General features: G+C 33.8%; 1 protein-coding gene across 2 annotated transcripts; it reads right to left on the bottom strand.

Moving 5' to 3' along the window:
* Positions 1 to 237: 237 nt before the first annotated feature.
* LOC124938534 lies at positions 238 to 5,648 on the bottom strand. 2 transcript variants are annotated; one of them, XM_047478986.1, is made up of 9 exons: positions 5,342 to 5,648; positions 4,953 to 5,051; positions 4,474 to 4,856; positions 3,318 to 3,522; positions 3,036 to 3,203; positions 822 to 922; positions 669 to 737; positions 551 to 591; positions 238 to 413 (listed from the first exon to the last, which is right to left on the bottom strand). In XM_047478986.1, exons 1-9 carry the CDS (start codon positions 5,507 to 5,509, stop codon positions 361 to 363), a joined length of 1,287 nt encoding a protein of 428 aa, XP_047334942.1. In that variant the 5' UTR covers positions 5,510 to 5,648; the 3' UTR covers positions 238 to 360. The 2 variants fall into 2 exon arrangements, with proteins under 2 accessions (XP_047334942.1, XP_047334943.1); XM_047478987.1 differs by having other exon boundaries at positions 3,318 to 3,519.
* Between the last annotated feature and the right edge of the window lie 12,680 nt (positions 5,649 to 18,328).

Raw genomic sequence — 18,328 nt, 5'->3', positions numbered from 1 at the left:
ATTTCTAATTATTGAAACAATATTAATATCATATTTTGAATACTAATCTAACTTATTCATTTAACAACTCAACCACCCTTTGCTCCAAATTCGTGAAAACAAAATTTTAATTTAGAAAAAGAGTAGATTAAAAAGATAATAAAAATGGGCAAACATGAGCCTAACAATTTCCCCTTCTAGTATGTATGAGATGTCTGGGGTGTTTTGATTATCAAACAAGATGGAGATCCAATCAGCATTCTCATGAAGGAGATTCAAGTAGAAAATATTTTGTTCAAAGAATATTTCAACCAAGAGTTGCTATAAATATTTCGAACGATAAAACCTGTTATGTTAGCTAGCCACAATAAATCGTCAATGTCATTTTCGAACTTGATACATATAGAGGCACCAAATCCTCTCAGCTACTTCACCTAAAAGCAAAAACCATAAGCAAGTCTCAATGTTTCAAACTATATGTAATCAAGCAAACTCCGATTTCCAATGATGATTATTCAACTCAAGAATTAGAAAGTGCAGATATGAGAGAAAGAGAATTTCATTAACTTACAATCTACATGGTCCCTCTTGTGTTGAAGACAACTGCAAAGACTGCAATATTGAAAGGAAAAAAATCAATAAAAGAATGAAAAGTCTTGGTTATAGCATGAACAGTTTACAGAGAACACCTAATAATAGAAGATTCTCCTTTGAGTTGACAGTCCAATGCACTTAGGTATGATCTAAAGAGAGAAGACCTGAAAGAACATCACGATGAACATCACATGTTGCAATTTTTATTCACTTAATGATCTACCTGCATCACAATTTTATGAAAGTACCAAGATGGAATTGCAACAGCAGAAAGAACGGGAGATAATTTCCACAACTGGTGAACTTGTCCATCTAGCATTGATGTCATGTATTCAACAATGGCCTTTTCCTGGTTTAGAACAAAGGGAGGAGTGGCTAAAGAAGTTAGTAACAGATAAAGGAAAAACAAGAGAAAATGAATTAAGAAAAACATAAGAAAAGTCTCCCGTGGGTATCATATTTTTACACTAAGAAAGACGCTAGGCAGACATGCCCTCAACCTAATGGTTTCAGGTGCAATTTGCGTTAAAAAACTCAATGGTTCACGGAATTTTGCATTTCAAACTCATCACTTTAGATCTATTTAACAAACATGTATGATATGTATGTCTTTCTTAATATCCACTCTAGATTGTAAACTTAGTGAATCTACCAAGCTACATATAGAGTGGTCACTCATACTTCACTACAATAAAGAGTAATACACGAATGGTATTTAACTTTGCAACATGAGCAAATGTATCTTGGTAGTCGATTACATAGGATTGACTGAACCAATTAGCTGTCTGTCTTTGTTTTCAACCTTTTAACTGTACTAAACATCCATCTACAATCAGCATTCTTTTTCCCTTATTAGGAATGTAAGCATTATAAAGAGAGGTAATGAATACTTTTCACACACGTGAAAGTGATTCATACTTAACAAAGTTACCAATAGAATGTTAAGCACATGCTTGTACTCCTTTCTCATGGAAATAGGAACCTCCCATGCATCAGTCATCTTGGCGCAAGAAGTTACTTGAGGCATATCAGGAAGGTGTGAATTAAAGTTGGAGTCGTGACAAGAAGTTGTTGATCTTGCTCATCTCTTCCTCTTTTTTTTAAAAAAACTTGAAGCTCAATGACTGGAGAATAAATTAGATGTATGTTCAAAGAAGGTACCATATGAAAGGTCTTCCTTAGTTTAGGTGAGTCCCATTTGTATCCATGTTGTAGTGTTAAGTATCCAAGGAAGACACACTTAATGAACTTAAGGATCTAAAAATTGGAAAGTGTAGGGGAATGATTGTGAACAATGACAGATCATTCAAAGATTCTTGAATGAATATTTGCACACAAAAAATTAGTGTGAGCAAGAACTATTGGAGTATGTATTTAAAAATTCAAGATTATATTTTGTCACGGCTTATTTTGGGGTCTTTTTATGATGTCTTTTTATTTCCAAAAGGCCAGATGGTCAGATGTAATTGGATAGGTTGTAGTTACTTTTGGGCTGACCTAGAGAGTGGTTATTTTGTATTTAATGCTATTTTGATGAACAAAGTATGTAATCTCACCTAGCTCTTTTGTTATTCCATATCCCTCTTTTACTCTGTTTACTCATCCCTTCTCGGATTCGTGGTACTGGTTTTAAGTTGTTGCATATTTGCACACCAAGTTTTGTCTGTATTTTTTGCTCCCATAGATACATGTGTTGATCCTTATGTTGGAGTATGATCATCTTCCCCAACATCTATTTTTGTTTTGCTTTCTTCTTTTCAGAGAATACCTCCATGATCCTTCCCTTCCCTTCACTTCATCCAATTCCTTGTTGAATCCATGTAGGAATTTGAAGATTCTTCTTTGCTCAATTTTCTTTTTGTATAGGATTGCATATTCACAGCATCTCCAATGAATAACAACTTCAATTTGGAATAGCATTGTTGTGTTCTCAGAATTAGGATAGACCTCTTTTCTTTTCTTTTTTGTGTAAAAGTAAAACGATAACTCTGTCTATGTTTAAATAGAAGCCTAAGTTTCTAGGATAAACCTAATTCCATAGAAAATGGGAACCTCTTCGAGGAAGTTGGGGATAAGTCCTATCTTACGTTGAACTTAACTTCTAAATTGTATACACATTTGTAGACATCTTGTGCACGCAAGAACAAGATAAAATATTGCAAAAAAATTAGAAGTCATCCATGAACTCAAATACCCATGAATAAGTAACAGTAACGTATCCATAAGCTGAGTGTATGGTTTATTGTTGATCCATTTCACTGAGAAACTTGGTATCCTTAGCAAGGATTTAAGTTTGAGTCATTTGAGTCATTTTTTTGAGAGCGAAGTTTGAGTCTTACACATTACTTGGAGAGTAGACCCAATTAAAACTTCAACTAATTAGGGACCTAGTGATTTTGGCTATCCTATGATTATAATTAAAAAAAACAAAAAAAGAATAAAGCAAATCATGAATCATATACCTTTGAATCATTTGTTTCTTCAGATGGAGATTCTTGATGTCTTTCAGGGAGCAAGTTGCACACTTCATGATATTGCTCCAATGTACCAAGTGAATCAGAGGAAACTGACATGAAATATTCAATTAGAGACCTCCATCGACTTCCAATGCATCCTAATAGCAAGATTTCCTATAACAGGTCAAATCAAGTCAGAGTCTCTATGCTAGAAATAAAGACGTTTGATACAATTCCATTCAAACTAATTCGAAAAGATTGAATAATCAAAAGACTAGATGAACTTACAATCATTTCTAGTGAGTTATCATCGTCATGAGCTTTTGTTGCAGCACAAAGATTTTCAAATGTCTGGATCCATTGAACCTTGGGTGCAGAAAATATCAAGCTCGCACCTGAGATCAATCTAATAGTTCTCTTGTCAAGAAAATAAGAAAGAGTCCTTCTTTTCCACTCGTCCTTCTGAACAAGTTCCATCAAATCCTCCTCTCTTCTGGCCAAGAACAAAACAATTATTTACTGTTCCAGTTATTGCTAAGATCTTGATTCAAAACAATATGTCAGCTATCTAATTCGACACAGCGCCACTCAAATTGTTAACACTCAAGTAATAATAAGAAAACTGCGAAAGTGGATATTTCATTGTAGAAATGTGATTACTAGAATCCTAAAGTATCTATCCAAACCTCTACTTCAACATTCACAATATTTTAGATTATTGTATAGCATGAGAAGAACTCTATATATGACTCCATAAAGATGAAGTCAAAGCACTTGAAACCGGTAGAGAGGACATGATGACTATCATACTTTCAACCTAGCCTCATTATAGGAGAATAGTGTCATGTCCCCACAAAAAAAAATTCTCTATAGGGCCTATTTGGAACACTTTTTTGTTTCTGGATTTTGATGCTAATGAGGAACCACAATTAAATTTCTAAATCTATGTATGAATGTCTGGAATATCAATTTAAGTCAATTCTAAAGCACATTTTTATCATTTCCATGAACATTTACCCCAACTGAATGAGATTTTGTCTTCCAACAAAATGCTTATTTATACGTATCTAGAAAGTTGTACTTACATTTGATCAGTTTTTTTTCTTCTTTTTCTAGTTTTCCTTATAAATTGCACTCTCCTTGCAATAGTTTATCATCCCCATATATATGAAAAATCATCTCTTCAAATTTCAACATGATATCAGAGCTTTAGTAGTCTTATGTTGCCTCTGTTGCTGTCGGTGTTTCCAAATGAAGTCTATGCTAGATTTACTGCAATATATTAGTAATTATCACCGAAGAATGAAATATATAGTATTATTAACCAAGCCATCTCTCTTTTCCACATTCACACAATAGAAAACAAGTATTTATGTATTAAACAATAGATGTCATAGTTTATCCACTTTCTTAAAAAAAATTGGGACATAGTGATTTAGGTTACCTTTTCGTGGAATGTCCAATGGACTTTAAGAGGATATTCAAGCCATTCTCCAGGGACATTATACATGAAACTGTTGATTGTCTTCTTACAAGTTCTTCAATAAGAATCTTCGTCAAAGCTTTAGTGACAGAAGAAGATGAAATCTTCATGAAAGCCTTATTATCCAAGTCATGAATAGGCGTCAAACATAGTGCACTCAACTTATTCAGATATTCAACAAGATAATTATCTTTATCTCCCGAGATTACATCAAGATCCATTCTCATAGCTGCTATAATAGCATCTCTAAGATGCATATCCCTAAGTGGCAAGCCTTGGATTAGATATTCTAACAGGAAGTTCCTGGCATCACTAAGAGTAATGGTTGAAAGATGTGCCAGACCCTGATGATATTTCAGACATATAATAAAAATAATGAATGATAGAACTACGTGCAATTGAATTTAGATTGGGATTATGTTGATATGAAAGTCCCTAACCTGAGGAAAGAATGGACTAGATTTAATTTGTGATAAAGCTGTATCAAGTTCGTATATTGAATCTTCATATCCATCTGAACACTTCAGTTGTCTCATTACCTAGACAATTTGAGAATTTGGGAACTGAAGTTACTTAGAAATAATAGAACATTACATTGGGTATTTACAGAAAAGAATAAGCATACAGTAGCAAGGGGAAGTTACCCACTATCCATACAACTCTACAACTATTCTAAATTAAATATATCATACAGATTCCTCTACTTCAAATTCCACACAAATCATATGTATAAACCATGCAACTAAATCAAAGAACAGTAAATAATGCAGGGACTTGTAAATATTCAGAATTGAAGAAAGGGGCTAAAAAAATTGTAAAGATTACTTACGTCCTCAAAGAAAATACTCCATTGGAAGGCTTTCTTGATGTTTTCTGGATCCCAGTGAGCAAGACAGCCAGTTGACTGATACCCAGATGCCAGAATCAAGATATCAACGAACCCTTTAACAAATTTCAAGAAATCATCCAACGAAATACCTTCGTAAGACCAACCCATCTTATCTTTCCCAGTAAAGGCTCACGACCAAGTTAGGATACAAGATATGGCCCTTGAATCCGTGTGCGAGATGAAGAAGTTTCTATGTAATTAAACAGCTACAGAAATTAGGACTAAAGAGAGTCTACAATAATCTACATTCCCCATTTCCCGCCCCCGAGGCTACTTAACAAAAAAGGACCGAGGTGCGAGGCCTTGTTTGTTCAATATTATTTTTTAAAGAGTCTGATGATTATCTATTTTAAATTTGGAAATAAGGAGAAAGAGTTGCACATAAAAATAATAATTTACAAACAAATTCAAAAAGTATCTAAAAATTTAAATAGTCAAACAAAAATTCAAATGCTAAAGAGTAAAAATGAAAAGATACCATTCCAAAATTAGTTTAGATGAAGTGGTTTAAAATTTAGAGTCAAATTAACCATTCAAACAATGTTCCATCTCTTCTTCTCTTTCTCCTCGATATGGCGGTTCGTTTTCCTGGTCGCTCGATCGAAAACACAGTTGGATGGTTACCCTCTGCTCACGGTCTATTAACAGGCTAACAATTTTGGTTGTTGCCTAATTTTCTCGGTCGATAACTAAGCTGCGACTAAAATATTTGTTCAACAAACCAGAAATGACCAAAATTTTAGCAGCCCATTTTTTTGTTTTTCCCAATCCCGACTAACTTCTGTTCGATACTAATCCAATATATGTTACCAAACATAATCTATGCTAATCCAAGGACAAGGATAGCTATGAACATGAAAACCAATATATTTTCAACAAGTCAATATGCTATATTTGAAACAACACTTGGGGCTTGTTTGATCTTTGGTTATTAGGGTTTTTTCTGGGTTTTGTCCTAAAAAACCTTGTTTGATGAAAATTTAAAAAAACTAGTTTTTAAAGTTAAAAAGTCAAAAATATCCTTTAGTTTTAAATATAAATTAATTTTATATAATTAAATAAAGGGTAATTTTGGTATTTATATATATAAAATGATTGATTAGATAGTTGAAATGATGGATGAAAGGATGTTTGGGTTTTAGGATAAAATCCTGGAAAAACCCAAAAAACCAGTTCATCAAACGAGCTCTTGGTGTTTTTCTTTTGCATTGAACATTTTTAAACCATATTTAAAACGTGTATACAAGGTTTAGAACGCCTAGGTGCAATCAAACTCAAGAACAAAAACTAAAAATCGAAATTCCAAAATTTTGAATTTGGGCGTTTCTGTTTTAGTGTGTAGACAAGGATTTTCTATACTCAATTTATAATTTTAAAATTATTCCAAACCAATGTTTGATTTCTAAAAAAATCAAACACAACAAGTTCATTGCACGGGAATTAAATAGATAATTAGTTTGAAAATTGTAAGCACTAAAAATCTATCTATCAAATTTATAAATTTTAAATAATTATTTTAATTATTTTTTAATAAATAAAATCAAAATGATTAAAATTAAGGCCAAAACTTAATTAAACAATGAGATTAGTTATTGTGATAATTAAATCTTAATTAATTAAAGTTAATGGTCAAAGAAAATATATAAAATAGTTTGAGATAAATGTTTTACCCATTTTATTACAAATTAATTTTAGAAAAATTAAAAGTATTAAAATAAATAATTTAGGATAAATGTTATATCCATTTTATCCCAAATAAATTATTTATTTAACCCAAAAATATAAAAAAAATAAAAATTGACAAAATAAATATCATATTTATTTTAAATATTTTGTATATTTTTACAGATTTAAAAACAAAGCCAAAATGGTGAAAAAAATCAATTTCAAATAACCCTTAAGGTTTACATAAAAAAATAAATATGTAATCTAGTACAGCCGAAACCCCGAAGGATCGCTACAACTGGAACTACAACCTTCAGATAGGTGTTGGATTTCCATCCAACGCCTAGGAGTCGTCCGTTGCAACAAAGCAAGAGCGTATCCGCGAAGCACACGATTTGTTAACATGCGCCCTAGTGCCGTTAGCTGAAATGCGATGGAACGCTCTGCCGTTGATGGAACGCGGACGTAACACTAATAGAGCATCTCGTGTCTGCCTTTTCGTCCGAAACGACGCTGTTTCAACCCTGGATCATCGTCTTCATCGTGGCGCCGAAAGGATAAGAACAATAAACATCTTTGATTTTTTAAAGATGGAACTCTGCCATTCTATATCATTGGGCCTCATTAAAAAAGTGAAATGATCACTCTACTTCGGTGATCATTTCCCTACATATATGATCGTCATTACAACCTACACCGACGATTGGCCGGAAGAACAACCAAAACACCATTATGCATGTTTGACTAATTGAAGCCCACTTAGTCGATCAACCAACCTTGAAAGGCTATAAATAGCTTCATTGATCAATCCGAAGGTAAGAGATCAACTCTCAAACCCTCAATCCAATTTTTCAGAAAATGTGCCATTGAAGCTCCATTCTTCTAGATTTTTGGAATTTTCGTATCAGGCCTTAAAGCTCGGATCCAGGCATCCCAAAAGCTTCCCTAAGGTCTAAGGAGTGTTCTCCAATCATTGGTCTTCTACTCAACCTCTAATTCTATCTTCCAATTTGAAATTGAAATTCTTATATTTAAGTTTTCATCAGCTTGTATATTTCCTGGTTGTTGAATTTCTTGATTGCAAAACGATCTTAGGATCATTTACAAGTTTTATGTTGAAGCTAGAACTGATCAAATAATCTAAAATAGAAAAACCCAAATTCTAATTTGGAAAAATCCAAAATCGGGTTTCATGTTCTTGACTTTTTTTTCTCAAGGACAGTAGTCCAGAAAGCTTCCCAACATGTTTATAATGATGTTGGGAACCTATTTAAATCATATTATCTATCCCGATCATGTTTAATCAAAATCAAAATTTTCATAAAAATATAAATTTCATTTCTTGAATTGGTCAAAATAAAAAGCCAATGTTCTTGTTTTGGTTCCAATCAATCATATGAAGAATAAGAAAATTATTGGCAAACTCCTTACGCTTCAATAAAGCCTAAAAACTAAAATCCCGATTTTGGTCTCCAAACTATTTTGATGAAATCGAACATCATCCAGGGTGAATCAAACCTTGAGATGATGTTCATAATGTTCCTAGGAGCTTTGTGAAACTACTTAGTACATTGGATTGAAGAATCCAAGCCTCCATAAAAAATGCAAAACCTACAGGTTTGATATTCTTGAGGACTGAGAGGTCTGACTGAGAAATTTCAGCTAGGATCGAGAGGTCCGACCGAAGATCTCGAGATCCAACCGAGGATTCTAACATGGGGCCGGTGGTTTCTACACCCCGACCGAGAATCCTAAGCCAGGATCGATTGACTTCCGATTTGTGACCGATGAATTTTACACCTCGACCGATAATCTTAAGGGTCTTAGACCCCGACCGATAAAAATACACACAGGACCAAGGACACCGATCCTAGGTTCTATTTGGTTGCATTTTTAATTTCCAAAATCATTTTTGAAATTTTGGGATTTCAAACCATTTTCTAAAAATCTCAAAAAAATAGGAAATGATTTAAAAATATTTTTGGAATATTTTCCACAAAAATATTTTGATAAGGGCTTGTTTGGGATTTATTTTAAACTATAATACTTTTAAATACAATTGTTCTTCAAGTATTTTCATCCTTAGTCAATATCATCAGCAATATGTACCAACATTTAAATATTGTTGTTAGAATTTTAATTACACAAAAACTCGTGCATATGTAGGATCGGAAGAATAATTGGTTAAAATAAAACATTATACAACTAATTTTCAAAAGCCAAAATTTTATAAAGTAGATACAATTTTCAAAATAGGTAAGAATGATGAAGCGCGAAAGCCTTTCTCGAGTATCACCATACTACGAAACAAACAATGTTCCAGTTAAAAATACATTTGTACACGTATAACTTTTTATTGATTTTAAAACAAAAAATTAATTGACGATCCTGTTTAAAATAAATTATCCTTTAAATAAATTATTTTAAATTATTTTAAATAAATTTTTTTAAAAGATTATTTACACTTGAATTCAATTAATTAATATTATAATTAATTTCAAACTTCCAAGATTTGTTTAAAATTTTTTAAAATAATATATTATTTAAAATAATTTTAACATGCAAATTAATGTTGAAATTTTTTGAATCTCAAATTATTCCGGAAAAAAAGGTTTTATAGAGTTATAGAAATGATATTGTATGAACCAAATTTTCAAATTAATTAAATTCTAGACTGTTTTAAAATAAACCCAGATCAAATAAATAATATAAAAGGACAAACAAAATAAAATAAATGAATTAGGGAAGAATTGACTTAATATTTATTAAATGTGTTTTTATTTATTTATTTTTGTATATTGCAGGAAAAAGATTTGGTTATAGGACTGCCATAAACAGTCGTGGAAGGCAGTGTGTGGCTGTTGGCCGGACGGGAGCATGCACACATCAACCGAGGACGCTCAAGGCCGATCAACGAGTTTTCTATAAGTCAACCAACGAAAAGGCCTAGTCAACCTGCGCGGAAGAGAACTAACAACCAAGTAGATAAAAAACTAACTATACCTGGATCGCTCACGAAAGACCTTCAACGCTAATAGAGCGTCCATCGTTGGTCTTCGTCTTTTTCAAGAGGCCGACGACCAAATGAAGAACACCAGTCAAAGAAAACATCAAAAACCGCAATGGGAAATTCGCTACGGTGCACCAAATCGCCCAAGCGATGTACAAAATTGATGGCAAGAAGACAAGGTTCTCGATGGAATTGTCGATACCCTATCATTCACCAGCTATGAGGCTAAATTGATAAAAGACCGAAAGTGGTAAAAAAATGAATAAGTTAACCACCTAAGGCTGAATCCATCCGCTAAGGAGTGACTTAGACACAAAGTTGTTGAGAAAAGATCTAATCTAAACACATGATAAAAGAAGATATAGAGATAAAGTGGTAAAGAATAATAAAGAACACAAGATATAACGAGGTTCGACCAACAATGCTTACATTCTCGGGGAATCATCCAATATATTGATTTTTCTTGGAATAATGGTCCAAGTAAGCCTAGGTTACAATATCTCTATTTATAGGAGTACATAAAGTCAAAAAGACTAAACTATTACTCCTAAGCCCAATAAAGGCTTAAAGCCCAATTACAATATATAAACTCTAATAAAAATATGAGCCCAAAACCCAACAATCTCCACCTTGGGCGAATACCGCGCTTATTGAAATGTGATGAATAAATTACAAATTCAACAATCTCCACCTTGACGAATTTCACGTCCCTTAGGAAATACACGAGCCGAACTCATCAATATCAACCTTGACAAAATTCAAGCCATCAAAAATAAGTGGGTTCAACACTTCAATCTTCACCTTCGCTCGAGTCATTCATGAGATAATTTTCCGTACCTACACTTTCACTCAAGAGCCCTTAGAAGAATAACAATCTCCAACATCACGTATATCGCGCCATCAAAAGGTTATGAGCCACACATCCATATTCACTACTCGAGCCATTTACGAGATAAATCATTATACCTCCACTTCCGCTCAAAAGCCTTAGAAGATAAAATGATAAAGTTTATAACACCAAATAAATTTGGGTAACCATGTTATTTTCAACGACGAGAGACATTCAACAACTCTTCCCAATCTTTGTTCATACCCGTTGACATATGCGGAAACTAGAATTAACAATTCTTTATTATATCAAAATAATCTTTACCTTTGTTTTCCACAAACTGAGTGCCTTATTTTTCAAGTCCAAAATCGACTGAAACCAAAATACTGATTAGACCCAAGACGAACTTTCATCGTCTACTTTTTCAAAATCAGAAATCTATTGAAAACTGAGGACACCTAAAACGAACTTTCATCGTCTACTTCATTAAAATAAGATATCGATCGAAAAACGAGAAGACCCAAGACGAACCTTTATCGTCTACTTCATAATAAATAAATTAGGCTAACACGTCATCTGTTTTCTTTAGCTCAAGATCTGATAAAGTATTTGTCACCCATCTTGCCTTGAACGTTGCATACTCAACCAATTTGAACCTTATACTTCTCCTTGAACAAATTAGCTTGCAATCTACTGGTTTCTTGAATCCAAAAACGCCTAGCAATCAAAGAATATTATTTCATGATTCACTATCTCTCTTCAACTGTCTTCACCAATGTTTCAAATGATCATCTATAGTTTCTCTAAAAGAAATCGAATATCCTTCCATTTGAATTGATCGAACCTCTTATCTAGCCCCCTTTTCATGACTAGGAATCCTATTCAAGGTCTCAATCATCTCATTCATCTAAACTACGATCCACAATATATAGACAATTAAGATAGAACAAAAGAAGTAAAAATTCATTACCTTCGAATTAACTGAGTCTCCCATCTAACCCCTTTTTCATGACTAGGAATCCCACTCAATATTTTTATTTATCTTCTCACATTAGAAGATAATGTAATGATTTCTTCTTGGTTTGTTTGAGAGTTGCTCTTAAGATGTATTCACCTCAACTTATTAGTGTCTTTAATTAGTCTTCCTCTTCATGGTCTTTCATTCATATTGTGTGTTAACTAGAATTGTGTCAATCCTTAATCACCCACCAATTCAATGCAATATTGCAATTTGGCCCGAAGGATTACCTTATCAACATGTTGACAATGTTTTCATTGGTAAACACCATTTTGATAACAACTTTCCATACTCGATCATGTTTTTGTCAAGTGTAAAGCACATAATCTTACCACCGTCTTCATCTTGATTAGCTCTTCCAATAAGATAAGGTCATAACCAAAAAGATACAAACTTTTTGGTCCCAAACAATTCAAATAAAACTAAAAATTAGGCAGACACTAAGCCCTAGAAAAAAAAACTTCGAGACGTCCAAACCTTGATCCGACCGTTGAAAATGTAGAGGAATGATTTACCAACCCTCTCGACAAAAACTCAGCGCAATCGAACTCCGTTCGAATCTCCGATCGTCAGTTTGATGAACCCTGCGCGGCTGTAGGCAAAAATCTGCTGCTAGATTTTTTCTCTACCTCTCTTTTTAATTTGACTTCTTCAATAACCGTTTTCCAAAGAAAAATCTTTCCAAACTTATTTTAGCCGAGAATTTCTTCTTTCAAGTCAAACCTCTCAACATAGTGAAATAATGTCACTCATGTATGCCAAGACAACAAACAGTTATAATAAATTCCTTCAACTAATTTTAAACAAGCATGAAGATGTATCGTTTGTTCTCCACATTCTTTTAGCCAAATCCTACATAGAAAGAATCTAACAAACCATATATATGATTAGTGCACCCTCAACTCATACCTTAGAAATTATCATTCTTTGTAGAATCCCTAAGGCATCAATACCCACTTGACAACTTCGCACCAGCACTTACCAGGATTGCAATTAAAACTTACTCACAAGGTTTGATGCAAATCTAAATCCGGCCCTTATACACACATATCAAAACACACTCTTGAAAACAAACATTACAACCACTTGCTTTAATCAGAAAACCCTTTACATGTTGCATCAATTGTCTTCCATAATCTGCAACATCGAATAAGAACTCCACCTTTTTTTCAACTCCAATTTTTAATCTCCATATTTACGAATATCAAATCTATATCTTTGAGAAATTCAAGTCAAACAAGCCTCAATACAAATCCAAGATCAAAACATACAAAGCTTTGAGAATTTGATTAAAATCAAACAAGACTTTACTTGCTAAAATTGGAATCAAATAGGTCTTAAACCTATTTTATGAAATCAAACGAGACTTAAATAAAAAGTCTTAGTTGAAAAAGTCTTAGTTGTTGACCGCTTAAAAGATTATTGGCTCCTCTCTATATATTATATTATATTATATCATAATATAATATCTATTTATATGGAATATCTATAGAGATATATATGGAATATATATGGAGATATATATTTTTTCATTTTTATATTTTAATAGACCATATTCCCCAAATTAAAATAAGTCAAAAGAATATACCTCATCTTCTTAATTCTGATGCCGTTGCCTACACGACGACTTTTCATCACCTGCACCCATTGGCGCCTTCGAGAAGAACAAAAGACTCATTGTCTTATTCTCTCTTCTTCTCAAGACATCGTCACCCAAAACTAAGAAATATTTTAACGACCATTGACATCTCCTTAGAAATTGAAGATTTCGACTCAAATCTTCACAACGACTAATTCTTCTACTACCAATGTCGTTTTCTCAAATAACCAACAATCTTTAACAAAAACACAAATATTCAACAACTTATTCAATGGTGGTTAGGGTTTCCGTCATATCTCTACAAATAGATTATGTTAAACATTCTCAAAACATGCTCTGATACCACTTGTTGAGAAAAGATCTAATCTAAACAAACAATACACGAAGGTATAGAGATAAAGTGGTAAAAAATAATAAAGAACACAAGATATAAAGAAGTTTGGCCAATAATGCATACATCCTCGGGAAGTCGTCCATTCTATTGATTTTCCATGGAATAAAGGTCCAAGTAACCATAGGTTACAATGTCTCTATTTATAGGAGTACATCAAAAGCTACAAAGACTAAACTACTACTCCTAATCCCAATAAAGACTTAAAGCCCATTACAATATTAAACTCTAATAATATATAGAAATATTTCATGGAAGAGAACTAATAACCAAGTAGATAAAAAAAACTTGCTATACCTGGATCGCTCACGAAAGACCTTCAACGCTAATAGAGCGTCCATCGTTGGTCTTCGTCTTTTTCAAGAGGCCGATGACCAAATGAAGAACACCAGCCAAAGAAAACATCAAACAACCGTAATGGGAAATTCGCTACGGTGCACCAAATCGCCCAAGCCATATACAAAATTGATGGCAAGAAGACAAGGTTCTCGATGGAATTGTCGATACCCTATCATTCACCAGATGTGATGCTAAATTGATAAAAGACCGAAATTGGAAAAAAAATGAATAAGTCAACCACCTAAGGCTGAATCCATCCGCTAAGGAGTGGCTTGGACACAAAGTAGAGCTCGAAATGGCCAACAAATTTGAGAACTAGATTCTTGTAGACGACCTCACCGGAAAAACGTGAATTTGCGAAGGAAGCTTAAAAGCTTGGATTGGCTCTAGTAGAAAGCTTTCCTAGGACTAAGAGAAACATTCTAAAGTCTCTATAAATTGTAACTCTTGTTGTGATTCCATTTATAAACGAAATAAATCTTCAAGAACTTGAGTTCTAGCTTCATTTATTGTTACTCATGCTGTGATTTAATTATCTAGAATTGATCTCTAGGTTGTTTAGGAACTATCAACCAAATTAAATTGACTTAAGATAACCTAGATAAAAATGCCTAAAATGAAATTAAAATTATTAAAAAATGTAAGTAGTTTTTCTTGAGCTTTTGCTCAAGAATAATGGCACGGAAATGATATAAACATGTCATAATCGATTTAAGATTGATTCTAGCTAATTTAGTTAATGTATAAGGGATTTGATTTTTTTTTAAAATTTAAGAACCTTCAAATATTTGATTGAATGAAATCGATTTGATATAGAAATGAGCCAATTCAATTTTGGCAATTTGGAACATTATTTTTCGGACTGAACAATGTTGACGGAATTTAGAGAGACTCGTGGTGTTTTGGATGATGAAATCAAGTCTGGACCAATATTTCAAAGCACTCGACCTAGTAGAAGAGGCGAGGAAGATAGATACTGCCACGACATACCTAAAAGACACCGCAATGCTGTGATGGAGGAGAAGAAGTAGTGACATAGAAAGAGGTCTATATTCTATCAATACTTGGGGTGAATTCAAGGAGGAACTTAAGAGACAATTCTATCCTTAAAACGCCATTCGAGAAGCAAGGTCCAAGTTGTGACGACCCTCACATAGAGGGAGTATCAAGGAGTATGTCAAGGAGTTCATCTCTACTCTTCTTGAAATCCTTAACTATTCAGATGACGAAGCCTTGTTCGCCTTCACTGATGGTCTACAAATGTAGGCGAAGCTGGAGTTGGAACGGCGTGGTGTCCAAGATCTAAACACCGCTATTGAGGTGGCTGAATCACTCGTCAAAATGAGAAGGCAAGAGAAACCAAAGTCGACCTATGAGAGGAATGACAAGGGGGAAAATGGTGGAAACCATATCTACAATAATGAAGACCCAATTAAGTCTACCAAACCCAATGGTACAAAAGATCGGGATGAGAAATGTGGAGAGAAACCCCGAATAAAGTGTTTCTTTTGTGATGGGCCACACAAAGCAAGAGAGTGCCCTATGAAGAACAAACTCTCAGCATTGATGGAGGAACAAGAACGCCTTCACGATGAAGCTCAATTGGGGTCGTTAAACCTACTTAGTGCCGTTACAGTAAAGTTTGATGAGCCAAAGTCCGCGAAGAAAGGACGACTATTCATGGAAACAAAAGTAAGAAACCACGTGATTAAAGCTTTGTTGGATACGGAAGCCAACAACAACTTTCTAGAGGTAAAGGAGGTGGAAAAACTAGGAATCCGGTACACTAAGGAGAAAGGGTGGCTTAAAGCAGTCAACTCGGCACCAAGTGCAACTTATGGAGTTGCTCGTAATGTAAAGATCAACTTGGGAGAGTGGACTGACCTTCTGGATTTCTCCATTATTGACATGGACGACTACAAAATGGTTCTCGACATAGAGTTCCTAAAAAAGGTAAATGCCTTCCTACTCCCTTCTTCCAATACGATGTACATTTTCGAGCAAGGCAATACTTGCACAATACCTTTAACAAGAGAGGGCAAGAGAGAAAATAGGCACCTATCTGCCATGCAACTCTCAAAAGGTACAAAGAAGACTCACCCATCATCTTTTGTCACCGTGAAAGAAGATGAGAAAACTGCGTCTAAAGAGAAGATACCTCCAGAAGTTACAACTTTCATAGAGAAAGGTCATGATGTAATGGCTGCTGGATTATTAAAGAAACCCCACCATAAGAGAGAGGTGGATCATAGAGAAGAGTTAGTCAAATGTACTAAACCATCGGCGACAGTTCTTTATCGCATGAAACCTCCCAAATTGGAGGAATCGAAGAGGCAAACGGAGGAGTTGCTCTTCAAGAAAGAGAAGTGTGAAATAGCCAAGACTTCCAAAAGAATGAAGACATGGGAGGACAAGAAGAGAAGATATTTGGAGTTCGGAGGAAACCGAGTGATAGTAAAATTTCTCCTCCATCAAGGAAGACGATTTTCCAAAGTTTACAAGGGGCTTGTGAGGCAATACGAAGGATCTTTCTTAGAGAAGAAACGGGTTGGAAAGCTAGCATGTCGCTCAAAACTTCTATCATATGTGGAGACATCATCCAGGCATACAAGGATGACGCGATGAGGACGTCGCCAGATTGAGTGGGGAAGAATGACACGACCCAATTTTCCTGGCCCAAGAAGAGAAGGAGGCTTAAGGAGAATGTCACGACCCAATCTTTCTGGCCCAAGAAGAGGAGGAGTCTTAAGCCCGCTTAGGCTCAAACCAAGGAATATTCTAGCTGGAAGGCAAATGTTTGATTAGCGCATCACTAATTGATAGTTAAAAGGCATGTCATTGATTAGTGCATCACTAATTGATAGTTAAAAAGAATGTCCTCGATTAGTGCATCACTAACTGACAATTAGAAGGAATCCCTAAATTAATGCATCACTAATTGACACTTATAAGGAATGCCCTAAATTAGTGTGTCATTAATGTAATAGCTAGAATTAGCTCTATAAATACCTATGAGGTATTATATTGTAAATTACCAAGTATTCAAGTGATATAATATTATTCTTTGTAAGAGTTTACTCTCTCTCTAGAATTCTTGTGTCAATTATATTAAACGTCGAGTGTTGCGTCAAGTAAGGCTGACTAGTTACTCGTTCTTGCGAAGATCATAACTAGTGCCGCACGGATCGTCAGTGAAAAGACTGAGCTCGTGACAACCTGCATAGAAACAATTAGACGACTTAGCTTCATTCATATCTAAACATCATAAAATTTAATTGATTAATATTTAACACTTTTATGTTAATCAACTTTTTACTTAGTTTTTCAAATAATTTCTTCTAAGTTAATTAACTCTTAATTTTTTCCAACAGATTACATTTCTTTACTTATTTAAAAAACGACAATCACATACTCAAATGAGAATCGCCTCATTATCAAAGAGAATGGATAACAAACAACTCATCAATACCAATTTCAAAATTCACTATCCAAATGAAATATCCATACAAATTGAGAAAGTTTTTATCAAGGGAGAGATAATCATATACATATGCGATCATTCAAATAATGAGAAATGTATATAAATTGTGAGAGTATTTGTCATAGGATTTTCTGATTTAAGATTAATTAAAATCATTGTCACTTATCAAATGAAAAAAACTTCACATTTCAAGCTCACATTTGAGGCTTGAGTCTCTTTTATTATTGAAAACGGACTTACACATACTCAACATAGAATTATCTATGCAATCTAAGATAATTAATAAAACATCAATTTAGAGATAACAATCTGGTTGAGCTAAATAGGGTATTGCACAAATCAAAACATCAAATTATCTTTGATGTGAAGAAAAAAAACACCTTAACACAATAAATAAATAACACATTAATAGTAAATTTTATATTATTAAGTTTGTGATTAGTGAAATTCCTTAACTTCCCTATAATTAATAAACCTTGCAATGTTACCTTAATAAGTAGCATATAAGATTCTTAATCATTTTAGGACACTTTTCACACACCAATCAATATCAAGTAGAGTAGGGTTGTTATGCACTTCGCCATCTCATTGACC

Source organism: Impatiens glandulifera, chromosome 5 (genome assembly GCF_907164915.1).
Source record: "Impatiens glandulifera chromosome 5, dImpGla2.1, whole genome shotgun sequence".
Classification (NCBI taxonomy): domain Eukaryota; kingdom Viridiplantae; phylum Streptophyta; class Magnoliopsida; order Ericales; family Balsaminaceae; genus Impatiens; species Impatiens glandulifera.
This window is presented reverse-complemented; position numbering and strand designations above follow the sequence as displayed.